This window comes from Scomber scombrus, chromosome 3, assembly GCF_963691925.1.
Source record: "Scomber scombrus chromosome 3, fScoSco1.1, whole genome shotgun sequence".
NCBI classification, from domain to species: domain Eukaryota; kingdom Metazoa; phylum Chordata; class Actinopteri; order Scombriformes; family Scombridae; genus Scomber; species Scomber scombrus.
Genome location: NC_084972.1, coordinates 16,302,433 through 16,329,089, shown reverse-complemented (window position 1 = coordinate 16,329,089; position 26,657 = coordinate 16,302,433). Strand labels below are relative to the sequence as shown.

General features: G+C 39.6%; 4 protein-coding genes and 1 long non-coding RNA gene across 5 annotated transcripts; 1 reads left to right on the top strand and 4 right to left on the bottom strand.

The window, feature by feature from the left end:
- Window positions 1–1,378: 1,378 nt before the first annotated feature.
- On the bottom strand, window positions 1,379–6,571 carry ccdc174 (coiled-coil domain containing 174). The gene is made up of 11 exons (XM_062415801.1): window positions 6,471–6,571; window positions 6,147–6,248; window positions 5,932–6,032; window positions 5,786–5,844; window positions 5,541–5,694; window positions 4,863–4,958; window positions 4,605–4,741; window positions 4,404–4,498; window positions 3,079–3,223; window positions 2,618–2,770; window positions 1,379–2,172 (listed from the first exon to the last, which is right to left on the bottom strand). The coding sequence occupies exons 1-11, from the start codon at window positions 6,510–6,512 to the stop codon at window positions 1,580–1,582; spliced, it is 1,677 nt and encodes a 558-aa protein (XP_062271785.1). The 5' UTR covers window positions 6,513–6,571; the 3' UTR covers window positions 1,379–1,579.
- Window positions 6,572–8,438: 1,867 nt separating this feature from the next.
- ghrl (ghrelin/obestatin prepropeptide) lies at window positions 8,439–10,248 on the top strand. Its single transcript, XM_062416115.1, has 4 exons — window positions 8,439–8,552; window positions 9,850–9,927; window positions 10,017–10,128; window positions 10,229–10,248. The coding sequence occupies exons 1-4, from the start codon at window positions 8,439–8,441 to the stop codon at window positions 10,246–10,248; spliced, it is 324 nt and encodes a 107-aa protein (XP_062272099.1).
- A 1,897-nt stretch (window positions 10,249–12,145) lies between these two features.
- tatdn2 (TatD DNase domain containing 2) lies at window positions 12,146–16,817 on the bottom strand. The gene is made up of 6 exons (XM_062416232.1): window positions 16,695–16,817; window positions 14,893–15,312; window positions 13,691–14,626; window positions 13,389–13,516; window positions 13,023–13,206; window positions 12,146–12,487 (listed from the first exon to the last, which is right to left on the bottom strand). The coding sequence occupies exons 1-6, from the start codon at window positions 16,812–16,814 to the stop codon at window positions 12,347–12,349; spliced, it is 1,929 nt and encodes a 642-aa protein (XP_062272216.1). The 5' UTR covers window positions 16,815–16,817; the 3' UTR covers window positions 12,146–12,346.
- Window positions 16,818–22,061: 5,244 nt separating this feature from the next.
- On the bottom strand, window positions 22,062–22,898 carry LOC133978176 (uncharacterized). The gene is made up of 3 exons (XR_009924995.1): window positions 22,856–22,898; window positions 22,623–22,727; window positions 22,062–22,441 (listed from the first exon to the last, which is right to left on the bottom strand). It is a non-coding gene; the product is annotated as an uncharacterized LOC133978176 (long non-coding RNA).
- An 834-nt stretch (window positions 22,899–23,732) lies between these two features.
- On the bottom strand, window positions 23,733–26,654 carry vhl (von Hippel-Lindau tumor suppressor). Its single transcript, XM_062415700.1, has 3 exons — window positions 26,209–26,654; window positions 25,085–25,204; window positions 23,733–24,854 (listed from the first exon to the last, which is right to left on the bottom strand). Exons 1-3 carry the CDS (start codon window positions 26,393–26,395, stop codon window positions 24,661–24,663), a joined length of 501 nt encoding a protein of 166 aa, XP_062271684.1. The 5' UTR covers window positions 26,396–26,654; the 3' UTR covers window positions 23,733–24,660.
- Window positions 26,655–26,657: the final 3 nt, after the last annotated feature.

Genomic DNA, 26,657 nt, shown 5'->3' with positions numbered 1-26,657 from the left:
GCTGTCTGGGTGTGTATTTCCCAATCTGCTTGGACTGGTCTTACTTGAAGCCACAGAAACAAAGAGGGGAAAAAACAGTGTTTAAGGTCACAGAGGGGTCAATGACACACCGCACCAGGAAGAGAACTACCTCTTCATAAACGAGATGCACAAAACACAGAAAGTGCCAAACTACCTATTCTCCTGCCTGAGAAGGGAAACAAGTGAGCCAGAAGCTGAGCCAAATATCTAATTAAGAGGGTAATGGGGTTGATCTGGTGTTTGATCTGCTGTCAAGTTGAAGTTCCAGCTCTTGTTATTCCAACTATCAACTCATCTGAATAGTTCCCTGCTGTTTCCTAAACGTCTCAGGTCTCACATGGTTTCTGTGGACCAGGACAGGGGCAGAGGTCGGAGTCAGACAATTGGCTGTCTGTGTCATATGTACATCAACATAATCCATGGGTAGAAATATTGTTCTTTGTCATTTAAGATTACAAGTCTGGATTTGCTTTATTGCAGTAAATGATCGTGACAGTTTTCTAGCGTGCTTCATTTCTGTGATATGCAGGGGGGTTACTTGGGTGACAGTGCAAGACTTAGACAAATTAATTCATCATCTGCAATTATGAATCACTCCCAGATTACACAGTGCTCTTTTAACCTGGCCTCACTAGCAGTATGGAAATACAGTATATCATTGAGGAAGACATGAGCTTTAAGTATGATGAATGTGTTCCTCTCTAGCATTAATTATCCACAACATTAATAAGAAAAAAGACCACGACACACTCTGATAACAGTGAGCATGTAAGAAAGCTTTCAAATTATTCAAACTACATTCAAAATCCTCTCTTCCCTGAACTTAGAAACTGAAACTGTTAGTGTGAGACTCACCAGCTTAAATATACACAACGACTCTTTGTTCTGTATTATTTGCACGGCTCTCTCCTCATCCTGGGCCTGTGTTGGAAGAAAGAGAGAGGACGTACAACCAGGATGTGTCCATTCAGGCATAAGGGAACAACAAATGAAGAGGTTCAGTTCAGACAACTAACAATTTACATTTCAGTGAAATTCTCTGCATTTAATTTCACAGAATTTCTGAGCCAAATATCACCTTCACCTACTGCTTTTCCCTGAAAGCCATGAGAGGATTTATAGATACATTTTTACATTTGTTAAACATAAGAAAATCGTTTGCGTTCTATATTCAAGCACTATATATAACAGTTAAGATAAATCACTGCAGTATACACACAGCGTATTCAGAGATTAAGCTTTAACAAAAAGGCATACAGTACCATCTAGTGGTTGTTGGTATATTACAACTCGGCGCTTGATAAAGTAGAGGACTTACTTTGATGTACATTATTTGAAATGACAGTAAATATTTTAAAAGAGAATGAACAGTTACACAATAAAAATAAACAAACAAGTCCAAATCACTCAAATTGCTGATATTTATTTAATTCGAAAACTACAGGGCTGAGATGTCTGGCTCTGTTTTTTGGATCTCTAAGAGGAACCACACTGTGGTCGCAATATTTACACACAATATGAACCAACTACACAGCAGACATGTCAGATATTTCAAGGATCAGGTAGAGTTCCTGTAGAAGGACAGCATGTCATCCAGATTCTCAGAAGCACCCGGAGGAGGGGGCTCCTGGGCCTGGCTGTGGTCTGTGGTCTGTGGGGGCTGCTGAGGTGGATACTGGGGGGAATAATGGGGGGGGTAGGGGGGTGGGTACTGGTTTGGGTACTGGTTTGGGTACAGTGTGGGAAAGTGAGGGGACAGGTGAGGTGGGAATGCAAACTGAGGAGGAGGAAATGGAGGATAAAATTGAGGAGGGGGATTTTGGGGGTTGACAGGAGGAGCAGAGACAGGAGATGAGGGTGACGGCTGTGAAGGTGTTGGAGGATTTTGTTTAGGTTGAGGAGGTGGAGGATTTTGTTGAGGTTGAGGAGGTGGAGGAATAGCTTTAGGCTCCGGATATGGTTCTCCTTTGCCTTCAGAGATTCCTGCTGGGCCTTTTGTCCACTTGAAGGACATTGTGGAATTTTTCTTCTGTTGCATCTCAGTCTTCTCTGATCTTGGTCTCTTCTCATTACCAAAATATGCAGAGGGAGGCGCAAACTCTGAATCTCGCTCATCCCGACGCCGAGTTTTCCACTCACTAAACATAGACTCTGGAGGGATTAAATAAAAAGGGGGTGTTAACAGAGTTCAATGTCAAACCAAGTACACGTTTCTAAGACAGAACAGTAAGCCTGATCTTTGAAAAGCAGAACCGAAAACAGGCATCGATCTCTTTGAGAGATGTTATTCCTTATTCTGAATCATCACACCTAATGAGTACTATAGCCAACAGTAGAGTGATCTGAATGAGATGGATATAATAGATACATATACATACATATACATTTATACTATAATAAAAATGACATACATTGTCATTTATATAATTATTTACTCTACTCCAGTAGACTTTTACACCAGTCTTGGTTAAATGTCAGGAGAGTAAACATCCTTCTGGTGCAAGAGGTTATTTGGTTCCAACATACTTTCATTGTACTCATAATGTAAGGAGCTGAATTACCGTTTCAAATAGGGGCCTTAGCAGATCAGATTTACCTTTGCCTCTGTCCCATTCTCTGACATGAGGAATTCCTGGTTTAGTGTCCTTCCTTTCCTGAATCTCCACTTCCACCTTCTTCAGTATACTGACCTCTGGACAGTCCTCAGGTGGAGGTGGGGGTCCGATTAAGTCACCTTCGTCCTCTCCTCCTGTGACAAACAGTTCACAAAAGTCACACATGGGATTGTTGAAGGGGCGATGTGTGAGATTCTGCCAGAATTTTAGTTTAGGTCATTCAAAAATTGACAAAATTATCCCCAGAATGTGAAGAAATAACAGTTTTGGCCTTCTGTCAATGATGTTCATGTATTGTTCTGCTGAGAGGGCTTTCTGGTGATATTTTGCCCTTATTTGTTTAAATCAGATGGCCAAATCTTACACACTGCACCTTTAAACTGTAATATACAATTTACACAAACAACTCAATTTTATAATTTCAACTGGGGCAGATTCTAACCTTCATTCTCCTCCTCTTTCTGTCCTTCCTCACTGCCGTTCAGGTTTGTCTTCATCTTTCTCTGCCTGACCTTTGCCAGCCGGGCCTGCAGGATGGCCTGCCTCTTTCCCTTCAGTCGTTCCCTCTTATTGCGCTGATCTGTTGTCTGAAGAGAAAAGCAAAAAGTGAGAGGGACATCACATTAGGAATTCATTTTATATACCAAAGATTTACAGTAAGATGAGTTGAAACTTAAGTTGAAAATGTGCCAGTCTGTAAAACCTGCCAGCCTTGACAAGACGGTGCATCGTCTCCTTAGTAACAACTTTCTGTACTTCTGTTCTAACTGACAGGTTTTTTGTTGCTGGATATAATTTGTGGCATCTTAAAATATGAATGCGGATAGTGATAGTGAGTTACTTGCTACAGTTGCATTTCTAGTATGGATGAAACGGCAAAAACATAAAAAGGGGAGAGAGGGTCGAGTCTCCCATTTCGTCCATTCAAAACTCTGTCATTTCAATCAGCTGACAGTTTGCTGATTTCACCAGCTGACTTTGCTACAAGCTGATGGGCTGCTGAAACACGTGATGTGCCTCATGTTGTAAAACCAGTCACTGGCAACTTGACAAGCTGAGTCGCAGGCGATGTCATTAAAGACTGTGTAAAGTGAATTCAGACATTTTCTTCTAAACACATTAAATATGTAAAATGCATTTCTAAAAAAAGGTGTAAAAAGCATTTCAACCATTTAGATTTGAATTGTGAAGCTAGGCTTCACAAACTGTGTTTCAAGATTTCTGTGTTCAGGATTTAGTGGGTCTGAAAATCACCATTGGCATGGCAGCTGAGTTAGCAGCAGAAAGCTCTCAGACGTAGCGTCCATGTTTCTGGTAGAGGTGGTGACTTTGATTGACAGATGACACTTGGTAGGGGCGGGGTTTCAGTGAACTCGGCGGGCACTGCCACAGCGTTTGGGAGCAGGGAAAGAGGCTGATTTCATATATTTGGCGATTTTTTTAATCATTCAGATTCGGCAGGGTGGTTAACAACACACTTTTCTGTGGTATGTCAAACTCAGAACACATATTTATTCTTACTTTACACTTCAAAACATCCATCTTTGTTCTGAACTGGGCTGGAGACATTCAAGTGCGTAGCAGCATTGTCTAGGCTGGGAACAGTTGTTGTGTTACACTAAACATATATCACCTTATATCGTTTCTCATGACAGAACTAACAGTCTTAAGTCTGGAGTGGTGTGTGGAAGAAATGCGATCATAGAAAGGCTGTTGTATCATGCAGTTGAACATTTCTGTGTTTTATAGCTGTGATTAGCAGCTCACCTGGTCTCTGAGCATGTCCAGAGTATCTCTCTGCTTTCTACGCTGCTCTTCATCCTGAGCAAACGCATAGTAGCCTACACCAAGCTCCCGAGCCTCTGAGATGAACAAACAAACAAATAAAATATTTATTTAGTTTTTTACGGCACACAACAGACAACCCAAACCTCTCAATTCCAAATGTGCGCAGCAAAGCATAAAGACCTTGCCCCCTGATATCCTCATAGTGGATTGGTCCAACAGGCTTCTTCATAGCTTCCTCTTCCTCCCTCTCCCACTCCTGCCTCTGTAGCTCTCGACGCATGTCTTCTGAGAGTAAAGTCTTCTCAGCCGAGGCTTTTCTACATGGCACAAGCAAATCCAAAAGAGTTGCAGTTCTCAGTATGACACCAAAATCCAGTATCCAGTGTTAAGAAACCATCACCAACACCATTGGTGTGTTCATATTTGTAGAATATTTACCCTTTTCCTTTAAAGTCTTGGTCCATTTTCTTATAATCTGGGAGGTCTTTCTTCATGCATCTTCGAAATCGTCCCAAAGAGTCCACAAAGTCCACCCTACAGAGAAACAAAACAGCAATGTATTATCGTAATAATGTAATACTTTTTAAATTTGTATTATTTGCAGTTATATAATTACATTTAGAAGTGATGTAGGCAATACTACTTTAAAATAATCAACTTGTATTTAAGGCTGCAACTAACAATGTTTTAATTAATTACAATGAATCTGTTTATTGTTTTCTCGACAGTTTGGTTAAATATTACTTAAATGGTGAAAAGTGTCCATCACAGATCAAACTGATGACCTCAAATGTGCCATTACACAATACACAATGAAAAGTATTCAGTTTACTATTACACAAGACTAAAGAAACCAGAAAATATTCACATTTAAGAAGCTGGAAAAAGAAAATGTATCAAAAATAAAAACTTAATCATCAAAATAGTTGCAGATTAATTTTCTGTCAATCGATTAATCAACTAATCGCTGTGGCTTCACTTGAATTTGGTGTTTTATATTTACAGAATTACAAAAAATAAGGAAAATATTTTATACAAAGAGATATGACATTTATTTCCTTAATGAATGTACATTTCAAGAACCAAACCCTTGATAATGAAGTGACTAAATGTTACCATTCCTCATCTGGGGTTTGAGGAGCAGGGACAGGAGATGAGCTGCCTCTTTCTTCATCCTCTCTTTCCATTTCCTTCTGTGCAACTGCTTCTCTCTTTTTGTCAATAATCTTCTGGGTGAAATCAACCAGGAACAGTCCCTCTGTCTCTTCATCTGATACATTACAAGACAAGATAAATACAATACACATACAATTTGCCTTTAACACTAGACATCAGGAGGGTATAATTCATATATTACCAACCTGGAAAGTCTCCTTTTGTCATCTGCTCATAGAGTTTGGCTTTCTCCTCCAGCCTGCGTCTGTTACGAGAGAAAAAGGACAATTCAGAGGGTTCAATCACTACCGCGTACTGACACTGGGTCTCTTGTGTAATGTGCACAACTCACTTTGCTGTATCGATGCTCTTCTGCTCCTCAGAAAGCTGTTCTGCATCTTTCTCCGCTCTTGCTGAAACACCAGCGTTTTGTTTGCTCCACACATTAGGTTTCTAAACAGGCACATGAAGACACCACGCCCTGATTACAAACCTACATCAGTCATTGAGCTACACAAGCAGGCAAAACAAATATGTCCCTAAACAACAATACATACTTCACCTTACCTTGACTTTGGGTTTGAGTCCAGCACCAGCAGTGTCTCGCCCAAGTTTCTCCTGTTTGAATTGCTCCTGCTTTCTGTACAGTTCAGCTTTAAGGTCCACTAGCTGGAAGAAATAAGGTATTTCCAGAAATATCAGTCAGACAAAAAATTACAAATATCTAATATAATCTTTACCTAAACACTACTGTTATTTGTTGTATTTGCTAGCATTGTGCCTGATAGCAAGTAAGCTACCATCAGCTGCTTTTAGCGTTTATTAACATCACAAGGCCATAAAGGATATCAATAAAATGCACATATATAGTTGCTTATGTACATAACTCACCGATGAAGCTGTCACATCAAATGGTTTCTTCTTTTTATCCATGTTTATTCTCTCTTTTCTAACCTAAAACCACCATAATAATCCACTACTGTGCGCCTGACTTCTTCTTTGGTGTTTATCTGGTTGCCATTGTTGCTTTACCGCCATCTAGCGTCCTCGCCTCCTCATCACCTATCTCATTAATGGTAAACTACAGTAGCTGAACTATAACATATTTGAAGAGAGACTCATTTGCAATGCAATGACTGAACTTATGAGTGTTCAGATAATTTAAAAAAAAAACTCTGTAGCAGTTAAAAGGTAAATAAGTGTTTGTTTCCCTTTGCTTATCCTGAGAGAAACAGCAGCCCATTGAAGCAAGGTGAAAATAATGTCTCTTCTCATTTAAGACTGGTCAAATGTGTGCCAAAATATTTTTGGAGATGTTTTAATGGTAAATTGAACCCTGATAGGCTCATTGCTTGCTTTTCCTCCCTGTTGTTCTCCGGTTCTCAGTACACGTCCTCTTACACAGTGGATATACAAGAATAATCATATCTAACAAAGGTTGAGTTTACAGCATGAAACCAATATGATTAACATCAGATCAGGTTGGAATTATCTGACCTGCACCTTTGAAGCAGCAAAATATTTAAATGCTGCCTAGAAACTGTCCTTTATCTCATTTTTATTGAAAACCCAGGACATTAATGCCGTGCTATTTCTAACAGTAAGTGGTCGTTACTTTATGCCTTTCACATTCAGGACTGTTTCAAATACCCTCACTAAAAGTGTGATGATACTTTATAGAGTGTATTTAATTGCAGTATTTGAAGAGTTAACTGCACATTACAGCATTTCAACTGTGTAAGGTTTTCATATTTCATTACAGATACACTGACTGTCCCTCATATAGGATAAAATGACGCTGGAGTTTGTGAATTTCATAAGCTAAGGACTACAAAGGCCTGAGTGTTACCACAATAAAAAGTGACATATTTACTTATATTCTTTTTTTAATTCCTAATTGATAAAGTAATGAAAAAGCACATCACTGATGTTATGAATTCAGAACAAGAGTTCATTAAGGACTTTTATCTGCTGTCTAAAACAGACTGCAAAGCAAATAAATCAATAAGTCAAATATAACTCAGATCCACGTGTAAATGGCAGCTCTAAACACTAAATGTCTCATAAAGGTTGCATGAATTTTGATCCATTTTAGACCCAAAAAAAAAATGCCTGCGTACATTTCCCCCTCAAAAAGAGGTGATTATTGGTGATTGCACGAGGAAGACTGAGAGAACAGATTGGTTCTGCGGTTTTAATTTATGTTAGCCTAAATTGTTGTTTTTGCATGACAAAACCTGAAAAAATAAGCTATGTTTATGCTTTTTTTTTTAACCTTAACTCAGCAAATACAAGCCTTAAATTATTGACACATGTATAGTCTCAGATTTAAATGTCAAATTATTTGGTTTTGTACATTTATAACATAATAATTAGTTCTTTATTGTCAAGCATTTTTATTGTTTAATATTAATGTTATTATATAACTGTGTTGATATGGACAATGGTCTGTCTAAGTAAACAGTATTAGCGATCAGTTCAATATACTGCATTCAGTTCTTTCCTTGTAAATATTCAGTCCCATTTATCTGCATCACTACGATAGCAACACTATTACCTCCATCACCCCACTGAAGAGATAAAATGATCATTAGGCAAGCTATCAGGTTACAACAAAGCAATGCCTACTCTGTTATCAATTTAAACATTTGAACAGTCCATTGCTACCAAGATATGACAACACAAGTACCTGCTGTTATTATGTTTAATGCCTTTAATGACCAAAATGAAAGAGAATGAAAGGTATATAAAGGTATGGAGTCAGAAACTCATGGCAATATTTTCAACCATTTAACACGAAGCACACATCATTGTGTGTGTAAGTAGATCTCTACAGCAGTGCAGATTTTTTATTCAACCATGTTTTTAAAGAGAAATACGTTTCTGATGGTATTTCTGATGTGTTCTCTGGCTTTGTGGTGCAAGTCGACCAGTGCTGGCTCCAGCTTTCTCAGCCCCTCCCAAAAACCACAGGTAAGGTGTTTTCAGTTTGGACTAATTCTTCATCTTTTTATGAAAATATAAAAATTTAATGCAAACCAGAAAATGTTAACCTTCACTTGATCTAATCCTGTTGATAATGATTAGATACGGTCCTAATATGAAGCCACTTTCAACATAACTTTAACTGATCTTTAACAAGGACTTGGTTTTAATTGTGTGTAAGACTTTTTGTAATGGTTTCATATGTTACACCAAACCATGTATTACTATTTTACACTTTACCATACTACTTTGTCTTCAGCTATAAAAGATAACAAACGTATTTAAGCTCCTGCCAACCCACCGAGCCCCATGTTTAATTTTTAGCAAATTTCTAAACTTAAGCAATATTACACAGTGGTGCATCAAGGACATTTTGACCAGGGTCGTTACGATGGGACAGAGAGCAGGTGTCAGGTAGCCATGGCACAGCAAACCTTAATGAATAGCAGGTGATCAAAATGTGTGAATACAGACATTCAATGGATCACATTACTTCAACCTATGAACAGATAAATTATGTTAGTATCCACTGTAGTGTTTGTACTCAAGGCCACGTTGATGTTTTTACATTTCATAATACAGCATTAAACTAAAAGCTGCCATGATGACAACCCACAACTACTTAAGTTGCACTAACAAACCATTTATATATTTATACATGTATACATTTATATATATATATATATATATATATATATATATTCAGTTTTCTATTCCATGTACCATACTGACAGCCAGCACGTACTTTTGATTTCCAGACTTGCCATTTTCTGACTCATCGTGAAAACTATGCTGACTAGAGATCAGCGCTCATGGCTTCAGTCCAACCATTACTATAGTAGTTATAAATGGCACACTGGCCCTATATCAGATGTCATCATAACTTGACCAACATATCAGATCTGGGGTGACCAATGAGATTTCAGGGGCTGCCAAAATCGCAATTGATATTACATATGATGGTAGCTGTGCTGAAAATTGTGTTATAACTAAAATGTTCATTATTTTTATTTTTTTTTAATGCTTTGCCACCTTTTGGATTCATAATATATTATTTGTTTTAGCATTTGAAGAGCCTCTCTAAAGGTTTTTGATGGCGTGCAGCCATGTTTTCTCATACTGAAATGTTGATATTTGGCAGGGGTGAAATAAGGAAAATTGATTTATCACATGCATATTTAGTTGATGTACTGTAGGCAACAGAATGATGAATACATTATATTCGCATTTGGACCTGTAATCTAAGGTATAATCATGAGCTTTTTTTGTCCCGTGTCAACTACAGAACAGAGGGAAATCTTCCAGAGTCGGCCGCCATGTCATGGAGGAACCCGGTCAACCCGCTGAGGACGACCACATCACAGTGAGTAGCAATCATAGACCTACTCATCGCTGCAGCCCACCATCCCAAATAATCACTAAAATCTTATGAACTCTGTCTGCTCTGGGTAGATAAGGGCCCCTTTTGAAATTGGCATCACCATGAGTGGAGAGGACTTTGAGGAGTATGGTGTTGCGCTGCAGCAGATCATCCAGCGTCTGCTCGGGGAAAAAGAGACAGCAGGTTCATCTAATTCTGTTTTATAAGTAAACATTATTTGTTCCCTTCAGCTAATATACTGTAAAATGAATAATTTCACAATGGTTTTTTCCTCTTGTTCCAGAGAGACAATCACAACTTTGAAGATAATGGATGAGATTTTCAAATTTTCAGCTTCAATGCTTTCCAATTTCTACATCATTAGATTGTGATAGTAAAAAATTAACCTGTACACATGCTGGTCTCATTTTCAAAGCTTTCAAAACAATTTTCGCTCAGACTGGATAAACAACTTATGGCCTGTAATGACTGATGTCCATCTCATCACAATTTAAAACATGAAACTGCAGACCAGGTGTAAAATCTAAACTCAGCTTCCCAAACAGAGTCTTCGTCAGTGATGGAGTTGTTTCAGTTTTCATCCCGTGAACTTATTATAGAGCTTAACTGGTATAAATATGGTTGAATATGAATTTAATAAATAGAAGTTGATATAAGTTAAATATCATTACATATGGATCCTGAGTTTGGAATGGTTCTCAAAGCTGATAATTAACGTGCAATCTCAAATGTGTAAAATTGTTGTGAATTCAGTGTTTCTCATCAAGTCTGTATCTGTAGTCTGACATTTTAGTTTTTATTTTCAAAAATTTCCCTATAGAATTAGATGAGTCGCTCATATTCATGATCTAATGTTAGTCAGAATTTAAAACACCCAGTTTATATACACACACACACACACACACACACACACACATATGCAGTTCAAACTGTACAACCAGTCCTAAGCAGTCTTCAGAGACCAACATGTGCATGTAAAAATAAAGCATGAATTAACCATTTGTCTCTCTGTCTCATCTCTGACTCGGCTAATGGAAACTGTATGAAATTGACAGTAAGGCAGTGAAGGAGTCGGGCTTTTTTCTCCATTTAATTTGATGGAAACACTTTAAGTCGGTGTTTAGAGGCTTAGAGCTGGAGCGGTGACAGGAGAATCAACCTGATATACAAGTTTTTGATGGTGGGGGGAAACCAAAGCCCCCAGGGGAAACCCACGCAAACTTGGGGAGAACATTGCAAGCCCCACACAGAAAAGCCCAGCACTAACCGGGATCCTTCAAACAAATGAACAGTGAAGAACATCCATTCACCCTCTACACGAATGACATTAATAATACATAAATACATATATAACTGCAATCACAGGCCTAAATACTGTTTTGTCATCGTGCCAACATCACATTAACTCTCAGAATAAGGCTACAAAACGTCAAACCTCGGAAACTAGGTCAAACACATTCAAGAACAAACATATTGTTGGATGTGTGTTATGTAGCTCTGCTGCATGTACCTGTCTGTGTGTTCCACCTCGTAGCTTTTATTAAGCACAGATATACCATTAGGAACAGTGTGCACTGACCTACATTTTTGGATGGGTCTAAAATTCTTGTAAAAGAGACTTTCATTAAGAACCTGGCAAAAGGGGAGATGTACTCAAACCCCTAGAAAATGTCACAAAAAAGCCCAGCTAATCATTCTCAAAATAAAAAGCACTCTAGCCAAATGTGTGTGCGACAAACATGGTGGTATCAAAGCAAGCTAATGGACTGTTCTCAGCCTCATCCTTCCTTCAATAAAGAATCCGCTTTGCTCAAGGCTAATACGTGTGGTGTTAAAAGTTTTGCTGTGGTACAGACGATGCTTTACTCTTCTACATTGTACATCTTTGTGTGTACTCGCGTGCATCACTGACTAATATGACACATCACACATGGAGAATAACTGAGCAGGATTCAAGGCTGAAGGATGTGTTCAAGGAATTTAATATGTCTCCACTGTATTAAACCAAACTGCACAGCAGCCAGACAAGACAAACATCACGACAAATCAGAACAGGCAAAGAGTGTTAACAAAAACTTAAAACTAATAATGCTTAGGATGAATTTCTATAATGAACGACATAAAATATAATCAATTAAACTATAATATACAGTATCTCTATCAAACAGGAGACATTTTATTTTGGTCCTTTTTTCTGTCTTTAGCTTAGCACAAATGTGTAAATCTTTCATACTGTTTAAAATGAGACTGCAGACTTCATGCTCCTTAAATGTATTCCCCCATAGTCCTACATCTGTACACATGGAGGATCAATAAAACAAAAAGCCACATAAAATGTTAGTCACAAACCAGCATGTCCTCTTTTTTTCACAGCTAATCTCTCATCCATTACCTCTCATGTTTATATGCCGTAAAGCTGAGTGGTGTTGTTTCTGATGGTGGTGAGGACTGTGGCCATGTCCTCTCCCTTCAGTAGGCTCAGCTCCTGCAGAGTATGGATGCCCATTCCAGGATGTGAAAACCGACAGACGTCTTTATTCACCTGTCAGAGTGGAAGAGACTTATATGTATGTTCTGCTGCACAGTATAAAGAGTTCTGTGGTCACATATTTTCCCACATGTTTTGTTTATCACTGAGGCCTGCAACAGGATCAGATAAGCTCAAATCTAGCAAAAAAAGGTTTGAACAAAGCATAAACTGGTCTGTAGAAGAATTTCAGTTCTCCTCAAGTCCAAATATGAGAACCTATTTATTGAGAACAATGGTTTCAGTGTTTTTTATATAAACTTTACACTTTTAACAACCTAAATACTTTATATAAAAAGATAAACTTGAGTTTTAAAAAAGAGCTGTGTGATACGTTTAATTATGTTCGCTGACATCAGTGTCACAAATAAAAGTTATTGAGCGTATTTGGCTGAAGTTCATTTCCCAGTATAAACTACTACTATAAACAGGGCAATACTTTTTCAACAGTAATCTGTTTTCATTTGTAGTTATCAACAACTCAAACTTGAAAAAGGCATGTCAGTCATTAATCACATAACAGCAGTGTTTTTAGTCAATTTAAATGTACCTGTCTTGGCAAGAAATATGGTGCGTCTGTCTCCAACACAATGCGGTTAAGAGGGATCTTGCGGACAGCATCTCGGACCTCAGTGGCTCTGGTGTAGGTGATCAGGGCTGTGAACCCGACATACATGTTGGGGAACTCTGTCAGGAATGGCTCAATCACTGGATAACTGTTCGTGAAACAGTGCCTGCAACACACGAGAATAATGAAGAAAAAAAACTTCAACTACAGTTAACTCAAAAGCGGACTGAATTACTACCTTTTTAACCTTTTTTCCATATTGATGTAGAGTATACATCATGTGACATGTTGATAAATAATTAGTTAGACAGTCTTTCTTGATACACACACACACACACACATACACACCTGTGAATTTTGTAGTCCCTCGGGACACACTTCTTCAGGATAACCAGCAGGTCATCATCTGCATCTCTGCAGTGGATCACCAGAGGCTTCTGCATGGCCACAGCCAATCGCAGCTGACGCTCCAACACCTGCAGAGAAAAAAAAAAGAAACAAAATACTGATACTCGTTCTAAACAAACTACGTTATCACTTCAACATTTCTAGTCACTCAACATTCATACATGGCTGTCTGATTTAAGATGAACAGTTAGACTAAAAAGTTACATTCATCTCAGACCATAACATCTTTTTTTCCCCCTTACCTCTTTTTGCTTGTAGGAGTCAGTGGAGTTTTTGTGGGAGTAGTCCAGTCCTATTTCACCAAACGCAACAGCTTTTGGGTGTCGCATGGCCATCAGTATGCTGCGTTCATGAACACTTGAGTATTCCTTGGCAAAGTGGGGATGGCACCCGAATGCCCCCCAAACCATGTCTTCAGCCAGCAAACCTTCCCACAATGCTTCCCTCACCATGATCCGCGGGTTGCAGAAATCGGCAATGCAGCCTCGAAACTCAGAGGAAAAGCTGCTTTGGTACAGCCTTCGAAAACTGCTGAATGTCCCTCGGAAACCCAGCTTCCCATAGAGCATGTCTAGATGGCAATGTGTGTCTATGAAACCAGCCTGGTTATAGGGGCAACTTGTCCAAGTAGGTTCTGCCCCCATGGAAAATCTTCTCTTAGAAGAGCCACCATAGGGAGTAAATGAGTAGGCAGGGTCACACATGTAAGAACCAGCATATGACTGCCTGCGTGTGGTTGTGGAGTTCAATACTTCTTTGTTTGAGTGTAGCGGTAGAGCAAAAGGATCCGATAAATAGGTCGTAATGTTGGACATGTGTGAATTCTCAGGGTCAACTCTGGAAGCCTTTGAAAGGCCTGTATTTGGTGGATGAGACTGCTTGCACGAGACAAAAACTGTTCTCCCTGACGGCGGGGAAGCCATCTCCATTTGGTCAGGAGCTGACTGGATCGGCCCGCTGGCGTCATTGGTGAAAGAAGTTGTAGCTGAATGGGCATTCATCAAATGGCTTTGGCACTGCTGGCTGTCGGAGGAGGTATTCTGATGAGTCGTGAAAGAAGACGACAAGTCTGGAATATACTCCAGAAGAGGGAGGGACGAGTTGCAGTCATCAGCGTCTGGTTCATTATCTGGTGCAGACAGCTCATCTTGGGGGGTTGAGTCTACAAACACAGAGTCCTGAGAAACAAAACTCTTGAGTGAATCCTTTCCCTCTAGCATGACACATAAAAAAAAACATAAATGATATTGAACAAATTACAGACATCTCCCTGGATTTTTGATTCTTTCAAAAAATAAGTAAATAAAAACATTAGCTAAATGACCAAAAAATAATCACAGACAAGAAAAATATCAGAAGATATATAACTAAAACATTTTAAATTACATATAAAGAGAGCAAAAGAAAAAGACTGAAAAATTAATTACAGTTAGTTAACACTTACCCTTGCATCTGCTTTTGGGTCTCTACAGTCACCTTGGGTGTCTGAGTCCACAAAAAGCTGTTTGGGGGACCAATCAACTTCCTGGTCAGTGCTTCTGCCCTCTAATTTTATTTTGGTGTTGAGTGAGGAGCAATTAACAGTTCTGTCAAGTGTTGTCAGACTGGGTACTTCAGTCTTCACTGGTGAAGATGTGGGTGGCAAAGGGAGGCTGTTAGCGTCAGTGCTGGGGTTGCTAGTAGTTGTGTGCCCCAATCCCCTGCTGCCAATAGCTGCAATCAAAGCCATCTTGTAGATAGCCTTGGATCCCTCCTCAGGTGTCCTCTCTTTCTTTTTCAAGATAAAAGAGTGAGATGGAGGTGGTGATATTTCCAGGCTCTCTGTGGGCTCCAGTTCCTTTGGTGAGTTGTCCAAAGGTGTATCCTGATAGATGAGGTGCAACAGGACAAATAAATCAGCAATTTGCACATATGAAACTAGAGGTGTCCCATTAGAAAAAGTTTTCATTTTGTGTTGAGTGCCCAAAGGTTGTTTTCAAACCACTTCATAGCCTCACTCCAGACTACATCAGTTTATATACCTAACAAATCACTTCATTCAAGACTAAAGCCTATGGTGATACTAGGGTTGCAACGGTACAGGTAACTCAAGGTACGTTCCGTACCTCGGTTTTTGGGTGCCGGTTTCGGTTCAGTTCGTGTTTTGTGCGTAAAGAGAACAACTTTTTTTCTCCCAAAATTATCTTTTTATTTTGCTTGTCAGCAAAAAACGGCATTTCGCAGTAAACAAATTCCAGTATCACTGGTGTACTGAAAAATATAACACATACGGTAGTATAAAATATGTATAAAAAGTTAAAACGCTGGGTGTCGGGGAGGGGGGGGGGGGGGGGGGGGGTCCGCGATTGGTCTAATAACCAGCAACACAGAGCTATAAGGATGTTGTGCTCTCACACGTGCTGCATTGATAGTCACACAAACAGTCACTCTCTAGCGCGTACTCTTGTTTACTCGCTCCAGATTCCAAGAGATTGTAGCTCATTTGCGGGCGTCAGGGAGCCGCTATCAATATGCTCCCGGAACTTCTGAGAGGGTTGGGATGTCTGCGTTTTAAAAATTAAACCACACCGGAGATTTGAATGAAGCCGGTGCTTCTTCAAACTTTTGTCTCTCAACTCCTCCGCTAGTGCTGGCCATGCCTGTTTGATTTCTTTTTTCCGCTTCTGTGTGTGAGCTGCACTTTGAACCTGGCTCCAGTTACAACAGTGTGAGAGGGAGTGCGTGGGTGGAGGCACAACAGTGATTGGACATTAACTCGCGGGGAGGGCTTTTCACCTGTTAGACAGTCTTTCTTCACACACACACACACACACACACACACACACACACACACACACACACACACACACACACACAGGCCTGTAAAGCATCAATGCAAAATTAATTGCAAAACCGAAAACCTGCGGTCCATAAGGGCATATTGTTCCGTGCAGAGCGGACCGAACGATTCAATATTTTACCGAGTACCGTTGCATCCCAAGGTGATACTGCATTTTTTTTAAAACAAAACTTAAAACTCAACTCATCAAACCAATGAATTGTTATTGATTTGGCCTCATCTACAGTAATGTAATTTTTTTTTCATTTTAAATCTCAGAGTTGTCATTTTACCCACTTTGTCATGTCTTTAATGTTCCTATTACTTGCATCCATCTTTTTAATGTGCTATATAAATAAAGTTTTATTACTATCACTATCATTATTGGAATTATCACAGACAGAGCAAGATGTGCAGTCAAGATTTACCTCTGAAGTTATGAATGTTTCAAGATTTTTCCTGGAAAGCTTCCTCAGCTTGACTTTGCCTACAGAGGGCGTGCTATCGCTGAGATCCTCTGCTTTTCTCTTGGGAGTGTCCAGACTCATTGCTCCAAGACCATCAGGTCCTGGGGAGTCACTGGGGGGCAGGGTGCTTGAATCTTCATCTGGCGACATATTCCAGCGAGAAGATGTAGTGGAGCAAGTGTCTCTCTCTTGAAGTTCTGTGGGTGAGGTGATAGAAGTTCGCCGCCAGTTGAACTTTACCTTCTTTCTGTTGCTGTCCATGTCTGAGATCCTAATCCAACATATAATTGAACAAATATGCATGAAGTCCATCAAAGCCATCTAGTACATTGAATGGGCAGCAAGGTGAAAGCATGACTGTTAATAAAAGACTCAAGTCAAAAATACAGAGTTCGATAATTTTCCAACCACTCACAGGATATCCACTGGTCTCATGATCAAGTTCAATACATGGAGATGTAGCCTGAGGCATTAGCATCTGCTGTGATTCCCTTGGGATTTATGTTTTATTGTGTAAAATGGTACATATTTTTAATGATGCTGGCACTTGGCGGAGGTGACCCCAAGCTGGGGTTACAAACTGCCCCCCACCCCCAACTCCAAATAGGTTGGCAAATAGTTTATGGACATTGCACTTCAAAATATGGCCATAATGTGCTATTTTACCCCTTGTTTTTACTTGCTGTGAAATTACAGGACAAATGGAAAAACATATCATATATGTATAACCATATATATAACCATATTTTATTCAATGTTAGCTTCACTTTAGCTAGCTAACACCTGGAGATGAGTCAGCCAATTTTAGGTGTGCCTCTTTTAAAACCTAGCTTTCATGGTTAAGAAACAGTATATAGTGACCTTTTGGATTTTTTTGTAAAGTTGTATATTAGATAAAGTGTTTAAATGTGGCCTGGCCATGGTGGGGAAAAAAAGCAGAAAAATGAGGCCGTTAGCTAAGTTAGCACTTTAGACAATTAATGCTAGCTGTTTTTCACCCTAAATGTCGTCCCTGCTATTAACACACGCTGTTATTTATAATTACTTTACACCTTATCATCACACATAACCGTTAGCTAGCTACATTGCTGACTTTGTTGAGCTAATGTCGAAGAGAGTTAAGTTTTGCCTCCGCAGGCTTGGGAACAGTAGAAATGACCAAATGTGAAATTAGCGGGAGTCACTTCAACTATCCGCGGTGGTTCAGTCTCACATCATTCACAGATGGTGGTTCAAATTTACAATATACATATACGTAGTCATTAATGTGCTGCAAACAGTAAGCACAGGTCCATTTCTTTCCAAAGTTTTACCTTAAAGTTGCTTTGTAATCAACTCACTGCATCAAAGGGCCTGCTGTGCGCTGCCTGTCAGTGTCAATACCGGTCTTCTGTATGGAGGACGGAAAGCGACACAAGTATGAATAAAATACAGAAAAAATAAGTACAATTTGGTAATGAAAAAAAATGCTTCATCTCTATGCATCAATCTTTTATTTAATTCTGTGTTTCTGCATTTATTTATTTATTCATTCATGATTGTGTCATTTTCCTTGCTGTCTACAGTCGATTAAAAACGGGCTTTTAAAGAGCAAATGAAAGAAAAAAATAAATATGCTGTGTACACATTTTGAGACAATCCTGATATAAAAAGGAACATAGAGACATAAGGTGGTGCCCGCCTTGCAAGTTTTTTGTTTTTTCCCCCAAAAAACTTTAGGCCCGCCTTACAAGTGTTTAATGCCAAACAGTGATTCCAGACAAAATAAGTGTGTTCAGTACATTTCTCTTTCCTCATTAGGCAAGGCAAGGTAGCTTTATTTATATAGCGCATTTCATACACAATGGCAACTCAATGTGCCAAATTAACTTAAATATCCCATCCAGATATGTATTAAGACATATCAGGTTACTCTGCTTTGAACAACAATGTGTGTCTAATATGGTTTTTCCACACACACACAAAAACAACTTACCACTTTAAAATCCTTAAAATGGCATATACTCCTTGCCTTTCATTAAACGTTTCAGAATCGATGAATGTGCAAATATATTTCAATTCAGAAGTTTAACTGATGGACGTAAGTTGAATATTGGACTCTGCACATACATTATTCTGCACACAGACGCTCAGATATTCAACTGTAAGAACAAGAAGAAAAACATAATTTTGAGGGCAGGTGGAATTTAAATTAAAACTGCAAGCAGTGTCGAAGGGCCCTCGCACATCCTATGCACGTCGGGCTGTGGCGCAGTCGGAGGGCGCGCAGGTAGAGGTCTTCATACGCAGGAATGTCAGTGCTTGTTGCAGTCGCAGGGCATTGACAGCAGCCATGTAAAGGTCTTTGCTCCTGCTGCTTCAATGGAACATTGTGTGATGGGGTTAATGTCTCCACTAGATGGCAAACCAAGACCATAAATGAAACTGGATTAGTTATTCATATAATGGTCGACTTTCTGTTGGAGTTAGGGTATGGCTCCAAGAGGCTTTTTTGTGCGTCTGGACATGATACATAGGCGTTATCGATGTCATTTCTCTATGTCAATGTGGAAGGCGGGGCTTAAACTTTGAAATCTTCCAGGGGGCGCTATTAATCCATTTTGCGTCGGCCATTTTCGCGATCCTTAAAATATCACATTTTTTTCGCCGGATCGTACATGATTGCAAGTTTTGGTGAGTTTTGGGGCATGTTTAGGCTGTCAAAAAGGCGTAAAAATATAATAATAATAAAAATCATCCAGATTGAACATTTTAGCCTGGATGGCCGACTTCCTGTTGGACTTAGGGTATGGGTCCAAGAGGCTTTTTTGTGCGTCTGGACATAATACATAGGCCGTGTCGATTTCATTTTTCTATGTCAATGTGGAAGGCGGGGCTTAAACTTTGAAATCTTCCAGGGGGCGCTGTGGAGTCATCTTCTCACTTAAAAATCCCAAACTTTGTCAGTAGTCAATATGTGTGACTGCTGACGTATGTGTACAATTTGGTGAGTGTAGGAGTTTGTGAAAATGTACAAAATGGATAAAGGCATTAGGGGGCGCTATTGAGCTGTTGTGCCACGCCCAGGGGCAGTTATGGTCTCAAATTAAAGTGCGCCTGAGTGTGAACCTATGTGGGAAATTTGGTGATTCTGTGAAGACGGGAAAGTCCTCTAAACTATGTGGGAAAAACGGAAAATTGACGCAGGAAATGCACAATAACTCACTTCCTGTTAGAGCGAACATTTTGAAAAAATAAATTTGGGGGTTTACCCCAGTGCTATGAGTCCTGTAAATTTCAAGAAGATCAGACAAAGTTTTTGGTCACATGACCTGCTGTTAAGGGGCGCTATTGAGGCCTGGAAATGGCGAAAATGGTGGAAAAAATGCACCTGTGATCCAAAATGGCCGACTTCCTGTTGGACTTAGGGTATGGGTCCAAGAGGCTTTTTTGTGCGTCTGGTCATGATATATATGAATCCTAAATTTCGTTCATGTACGTGCATGTAGAAGGCGGGGCTTCAACTTTTAATGTTCTAGTGGGCGCTGTAGAGTCATTTTGGCACTTAAAAGGTTGCGGTTATACCAAAAAATAATATTCGTGAGTCTTGACGAGTGTGTCCAATTTGGTGAGTTTTAGAGCTTGTCAGTACATCCTAAGTGGGAAAAGGCATTAGGGGGCGCCACTGAGCTGTTGGGGCAAAATATTGGGCAAATGTGGTATTAGATGAAAGAGCTCATGATTTGAAACCTACATGGCAGGTTTCATGATTCTGTGAACATCATAAAGTCCTCAAAGCGGTGTTCGAAAAATGAAAATCGGTGCACGCCACGCCGCGTGGACAACTTCCTGTTTGGTAAAAAAATTCCACAATATTAATTTCCCCATGATCCGATGAGAGCTGTAACATATTTAAATTTCATGCCGATCCGAGAGGATTTGTGGTCACATGACCGACGTTAGGGGGCGCTAGCGAGTCCCCTTACCACGCTTGCGTCCAATCACGTTGAATTAAATACATTTTCACAAGCTGCGACGTGTGTGCAGAATTTCATGAGTTTTCATGTATGTTCGGTTATTGTGCATTTCCTGCGTCAATTTTCCCATTTTCCCACTGCATTTAGAGGACTTTCCCATCTTCACAGAATCACCAAACTGCCCACATAGGTTCACACTCAGGAGCACTTTAATTTGAGACCATAACTGCCCCTGGGCGTGGCACAACAGCTCACTAGCGCCCCCTAATGCCGTTATCCATTTTGTACATTTCCACAAACTCCTACACTCACCAAAGTGTACACATACGTCAACAGTCACACATATTGACTACTGACAAAGTTTGGGATTTTTAAGTGAGAAGATGACTCCAAGGCGCCCCCTGGAAGATTTCAAAGTTTAAGCCCTGCCTACCACATTAACATAGAGAAATGAAATCGACACGGCCTATGTATTATGTCCAGACGCACAAAAAAGCCTCTTGGACCCATACCCTAAGTCCAACAGGAAGTCGGCCATCCAGGCTAAAATGTTCAATCTGGATGATTTTAATTATTATTATAGTTTTACGCCTTTTTGGCAGCCTAAACATGCCCCAAAACTCACCAAAACTTGCAATCATGTCCGATCCAGCGAAAAATTTGATATTTTAAGGATCGCGGAAATGGCCGACGCAAAAATGGATTAATAGCGCCCCCTAGAACATTTAAAAAATCTAGTCCCTCGACTCAGATTGACGTAGACAAATTCGGTAAACACATGTATCATGTGCAAACGCACAAAAAAGCCTCTTGGACCCATAGCCTAAGTCCAACAGGAAGTCGGCCATCCAGGCTAAAATGCTCAATCTTGATGCTTTTTTGGCCCTTCACCCACATTCCTTTGTGCTGAGAAGTCCCCCAGACTCATTTGTGGTCTTAGTTTGCCATCTAGTGGAGACATTAACCTCATCACACAATGTTCACTTAAAGGCACAGGAGCGAAGACATGTACATGCCAGTTTTGACAGCCCTGCGACTGCCAAACGCACCGACATGCACGTACAGCGTTACAGTTGGGGGGAAACTGGGGGGGTGCGAGGGCCCTTCGACACTGCTTGCAGTTTTAATTCAGTTTGTTTTTTATTCATACCACTAGGTATTATTCACATTATCCTAAGCACAACAGTTGTTTTATTCCCAAGTTTAATACTTCAAATTGCCACTGAAAGGAAAATCACTCTTCAGGTAGTGGAAATTGTGTCTTGACAGCTTTCCTAGTGTGGACACACTCAGGTAAAGTGAGAGCATCTCTTTTTGTTAGAGTTTTGGTAATCCCAATGAGGTTTTATAGGCACCAAAGCTGTATCCTTTACCTGTTGGAAAGAAAGAAAGATGCATCAGTCTCATAATTTAAAGGAGATGTAAAGGAGTTATTCTAAAAAAACAAGTCTTTGAATACAAACTGCTATATCATAAAGGTTGAGAGTACAGTGGGAAGCCATGAGAAAGGATTTGGGGTATGGATCTCACTCCTAACAGCCACACGTGCATGTAAATGTCATGCCAAGCTGATACTTATGGCATAGGGGACATTTTACTGCAGTCTGAGCTTGGATCAGTATTTACACTTTGAGGCTTTATTGTCAACCAGCCAGTAGCAGAAGCCCCTCTTGGCACGGTCACTGAACACATTCCTGTACTGGGGCATATTTTGAGGTGAACAACTTGTTTTTGGTGCGTAATGATGCAGGCCTAAAAGAAACACAAAAAGAGAGAGAGAGAGAGAGAGAGAGAGAGAGAGAGAGAGAGAGAGAGAGAGAGAGAGAGAGAGAGAGAGAGAGAGAGAGAGAGAGAGAGAGAGAGAGATAATAAGGATACAGCAGGGAAGCTAATAAACAAAACAAGTAACAACTCCTGTTAATGTGGTACGTACTTTGTGTTGGCGTCATGGGGGGAACAGGATCATTAACTGCAGTTTCATCCTGAGTCAAGGAAGGTAACAGGCTGCAGGTGGTGCGGTTTAGAGGACCTTCATATACTAGGACATGTAATATGGGCAAATTAAAACAATCCTTTGAAACATACAATGCAGCAATACTGTACAAAGTGCTCTGCAGTCACCTCCCAATTTTATGTTATTCATTAAATAGAGTCACTTTCACAAACCTGTGTCTTTTAACAAGGCAGCTGGAACTGATGCAAGATAAACTGGTACCTGTGTGGGAATAAGTGTGTGTAGTGTAACACAAATCAGTAAAATGTGCCTCTGGCTCTGTAGGTAAAAAAAAGAGGGTTATGCTTTATTTGGTCTTACCATTGTTTTCATTTTGCTCCAGTGATCTGTCTGGAGATGTGGAAACATGACTGGGTGATTCCTTGGCCAAAATGTCATGCTGGTGAAGAATATGGAAGAATCATGAATATTAGTCACCATCAATCGTTCTGTCCAGATGGATCCTGGCACCAAATCAAAAACTGCACTACAAAAAGAAAGCTCTTGACAGTGAGTGAGGACTTACTGCTCTCGCCTGAAACGGCTCGAGTCCCAGGTTTTTTTCCTCTCTCCTGCGTGCATGTCCCTGATATGACTGAACCCAGCTCACCTCGTCTCCCACACACAAAAATGGGTTGTGTTACTTTGTTGCTTAGCAACGCATTTGGCAACAGTACCCCTGCTGTTGTAAACCGGAGCTGGTTATAACTTAAGGTTTTGACATGGACATCCTTGTGTAGTCTGTCTGTGGCATTGTACAATCTGTATTTTCCAAGTGTCAGCTTGATATATTACAGATGATGATGACACTACTTTAAAGAAAATGAATGATTTGTTTCAACACAGTCCTATAAAAAGGTAAAATGATAAACATTTCTTACCACAAATTTAACAAAACAGACATGAGAAAAAAATCATTAATGTTCAATCAATATTGTTTTGGGTGTAGAGCTGCAAAGATTAGTCAATTAACAAAGTTCGATCCACATTTTTAACTTAGAGGCTGAGCAAATAACCAAAATATCAATACTCACAGCATTTTTCAACCAGTAAGAAATATATATGTCATTTATTGATTACACAAATAAACAATGAATGTCTTTGAGACACAGTAGCAATGTATGAAATTTAAACAAAGTGACAGAAAAATTAAAGAGGAAAAAAAAAAATTAGGCAAAGACAAAGATGATACTAACTTTGTCAGCATGAGCTCCTCAGCCATAGTCGTGTTTCATAGCTCATTGAAAATCAACTGCAAGGCAAACTTGAGCCACTATGGTTCACCGCCCATTTGTGGTGACATGTTCTGACTTGTAGACTGCATTTACCAGAAAAAACTACACTGGAAAATGCTCCTACAGCCACTCAGGCTTTTCTCAGGTGCAGATAATACACAATTCAGTCTTGGTTAAACTAGTATGCCTACGAGCAAAGATAACTAAGATTCTTTGAGAGGAACGTGTGCAGATAACTGAAATAGTTATTTAATCTTATCAGGAGCATATATGTATCTCCTATCAAATTTATTTTATTTAGTTTCATAAATTGTGATATTTAGGACTGAAGCTAAAACATTGTATCTATGAAACAAAATGGAACAAATTATTATATGTTACATCAAGAATATAATTTCTTCAGGACATTTAGGTACTTGTAATCCTTAGTAACATTTTCCAAGGACACACAAAAATATTTTATAGAAGATATTTTGTCACATTATATCAAAATCCCTCTTCCTGCTACATACTCTGATTTAACTACATACAGTTTTTTAACGTTGAGAAATGATGACGTTTGCTAAAGCCAGCGAGTGAAAATGACAAACAGGCAGCATATCAAAGTTATGTGGGAAAGTCTCTACAGCAGCTGCTGACTCATCCAAGAATCAAGTTCAATGATTCTGACTTATGTTCTTTCTAACCATGTGCAAGACAGCATAGATGTCCAAGAGTGATCTATATCCATCTGGTTTCATGCCTCATTCCTCCTGGCCTTGGATCCTCTCTAGCAGATGCTGCTCTACTCTCTGGTTCATGCGATGGAGATCTTTCAACACACTGGGCCCATCTTCCAGCTCCTCAATTAGACACCGTGCTATTTCCAAACTCCTGTAGTGCTGTGGTCGCACCAGACGCCGAATAACCTGAAGCGCACGATCCTTGAGGCTGTAAACTGTATAAAACATGTTTGTTTAATAAATGTAATTTGCCTCCCTTTAAACCACCAGACTGGAAATTCAACAGCAGTTTGCCAGCCTTTCATAATACCCCAAATGTGATTTCATCTTGAGTGTACTGCCAGTCAAAGTATGCTCAGACACAGTCTACAGTGAAATAGCTGTATTACACACTGCATCTAATGATAAATATGATTATCATAATGGGTCATCTGACAAATCTTACCTGGTAAAGTGATATTGGCATATGTATTTCCACTCTCTGATGGCTTGGGAAGAAACAACTCTTTGCAGTTCACCAACAGCAGCTCATCAGTTTCTACATCTCTGAACATCCATGGGTGACCTGGGAAGCACACACACATAAAGCATTTTTAAATAAAAGTTCATATTACACTGCCCACATGTGATAACATTCCAGCAGACAAACTGTCTTTGTAAGCTGAAAATCAAAACATCAAGACTTGAGCTGATGACTTTGGTCAAATTAGTTAGTCACTAAATTAGTGACCGACTCTGGATTTAGCCATTGATTAGCAGCTTTCTGTTCAGGATTAAGGGATGAGTTAAGGAAAACATAAATAATGATATTTAGTGATTTTTGCACCAGTTACGCTTGTGAATAAGTGCTAAACATCATAGCAAAAGCTTTAATACTGTTAAAATACACAAACAGATTTGTGGAACTTACATTTTTCTTAAGAAAACTGGAAAAAAATGACATTTCACCCAGACCACATTAGACCAGGGCCAGACCAAAAAATTATTTTGCTTGCCTTGTCAAATCTGGACTAGATTACCAAGAAGAGTCCATAGACTCATTAAAACACAGTTTCAGATTTGTGAAACCTTTAATCTATTTGTGAAAACTAAAAAAAGAAAAGGACATTTGATCTGGACCTGGTGTAATGTGGTCTGGATGGGAAAATATCAGCCTAACACTCTTTTATATGTGTAAAAGACAGAGAATCAGCCTTGAAATATCAATATTTATGATTCCCTTAAATGTTCCCTTCACCCCGTATCAGAATTTAAGCACTGTGATCGACTAAAGAGTATGTTTGTCTAAGATACTGTATGAGAAAAAGAACAGCATGCTAGGAGTTCTCACATTAATTACCACCTGTGGAGAAATGTATTAATCTTTAAAGTCCTTCTGTTTTATTTAGTTTAAAGGAGGACTTGTTCACCATGTCAACACATTCAAAGAGTTGTAAACTGACTTCTGATGGATGTCGACACCAAATAACTCCTCTTTATTACAAGCTTTGCTAACAAATTTGAGCCAAAATAGCAAACGTTATTCAAAACCTCGGTGCAGAAGTAGGTGGTAAGAATTGAGAGGCATACCGACGTATGTAGTCATCTTCCGTCCTGTCCCTGGCTGTAGATCGGGGTATGCCCGAGGAGCCCCGCGGAAGTCTATCCACAGCGGTCGCACTACACGGGGACTGCGGTTACAAAACACAGGATTGACGACTATCCGAGTGTTGAGGGAGCGGACCAGGGGCAGAGCCTGCTCTTCCTCTTGAGGCATAGCTGCTGCTGCTGCTGCTGATAGCGAGTTGACGTTAAACTGTTACAAACTGGGACTAGCCGTTTAGCTAACTCTCGCTAGCAGATTTCAAAAGATCCATGACCCTTAGCTGTTATCTGTTTATCGACACGCGAATAAGTTATAAACAAAATGATAAGTTGTTCAATCAGTCCCGTAACATTACATCGTTTACTTAAAATACTCAGCGAGTAACAACTTATGTAACACTGCAGCGCTTCTTCTCAACTGTTGTGTTTACCTC

What these genes read in the sequence shown, in the direction of transcription:
- vhl (XM_062415700.1), bottom strand. Translation starts at nt 26,395, where the DNA reads ATGCCTCAAGAGGAAGAGCAGGCTCTGCCCCTGGTCCGCTCCCTCAAC. An exon ending in GAAGATGACTACATACGTCG is followed by an intron (nt 25,205 to 26,208) that starts GTATGCCTCTCA and finishes TGTGCTTCCCAG; the next exon opens with GTCACCCATGGATGTTCAGA. An exon ending in TGCCAATATCACTTTACCAG is followed by an intron (nt 24,855 to 25,084) that starts GTAAGATTTGTC and finishes TGTTTTATACAG; the next exon opens with TTTACAGCCTCAAGGATCGT.
- ghrl (XM_062416115.1), top strand. Translation starts at nt 8,439, where the DNA reads ATGTTTTTAAAGAGAAATACGTTTCTGATGGTATTTCTGATGTGTTCT. An exon ending in GCCCCTCCCAAAAACCACAG is followed by an intron (nt 8,553 to 9,849) that starts GTAAGGTGTTTT and finishes TGTCAACTACAG; the next exon opens with AACAGAGGGAAATCTTCCAG. An exon ending in CGGGGAAAAAGAGACAGCAG is followed by an intron (nt 10,129 to 10,228) that starts GTTCATCTAATT and finishes CTCTTGTTCCAG; the next exon opens with AGAGACAATCACAACTTTGA.
- tatdn2 (XM_062416232.1), bottom strand. Translation starts at nt 16,814, where the DNA reads ATGAGTCTGGACACTCCCAAGAGAAAAGCAGAGGATCTCAGCGATAGC. An exon ending in ACCCAAAAGCAGATGCAAGG is followed by an intron (nt 14,627 to 14,892) that starts GTAAGTGTTAAC and finishes TTTGTTTCTCAG; the next exon opens with GACTCTGTGTTTGTAGACTC. An exon ending in CATATTTCTTGCCAAGACAG is followed by an intron (nt 12,488 to 13,022) that starts GTACATTTAAAT and finishes CCACTCTGACAG; the next exon opens with GTGAATAAAGACGTCTGTCG.
- ccdc174 (XM_062415801.1), bottom strand. Translation starts at nt 6,512, where the DNA reads ATGGATAAAAAGAAGAAACCATTTGATGTGACAGCTTCATCG. An exon ending in TTGATGTGACAGCTTCATCG is followed by an intron (nt 6,249 to 6,470) that starts GTGAGTTATGTA and finishes TATTTCTTCCAG; the next exon opens with CTAGTGGACCTTAAAGCTGA. An exon ending in TGGACATGCTCAGAGACCAG is followed by an intron (nt 3,224 to 4,403) that starts GTGAGCTGCTAA and finishes TTTTCTCTTCAG; the next exon opens with ACAACAGATCAGCGCAATAA.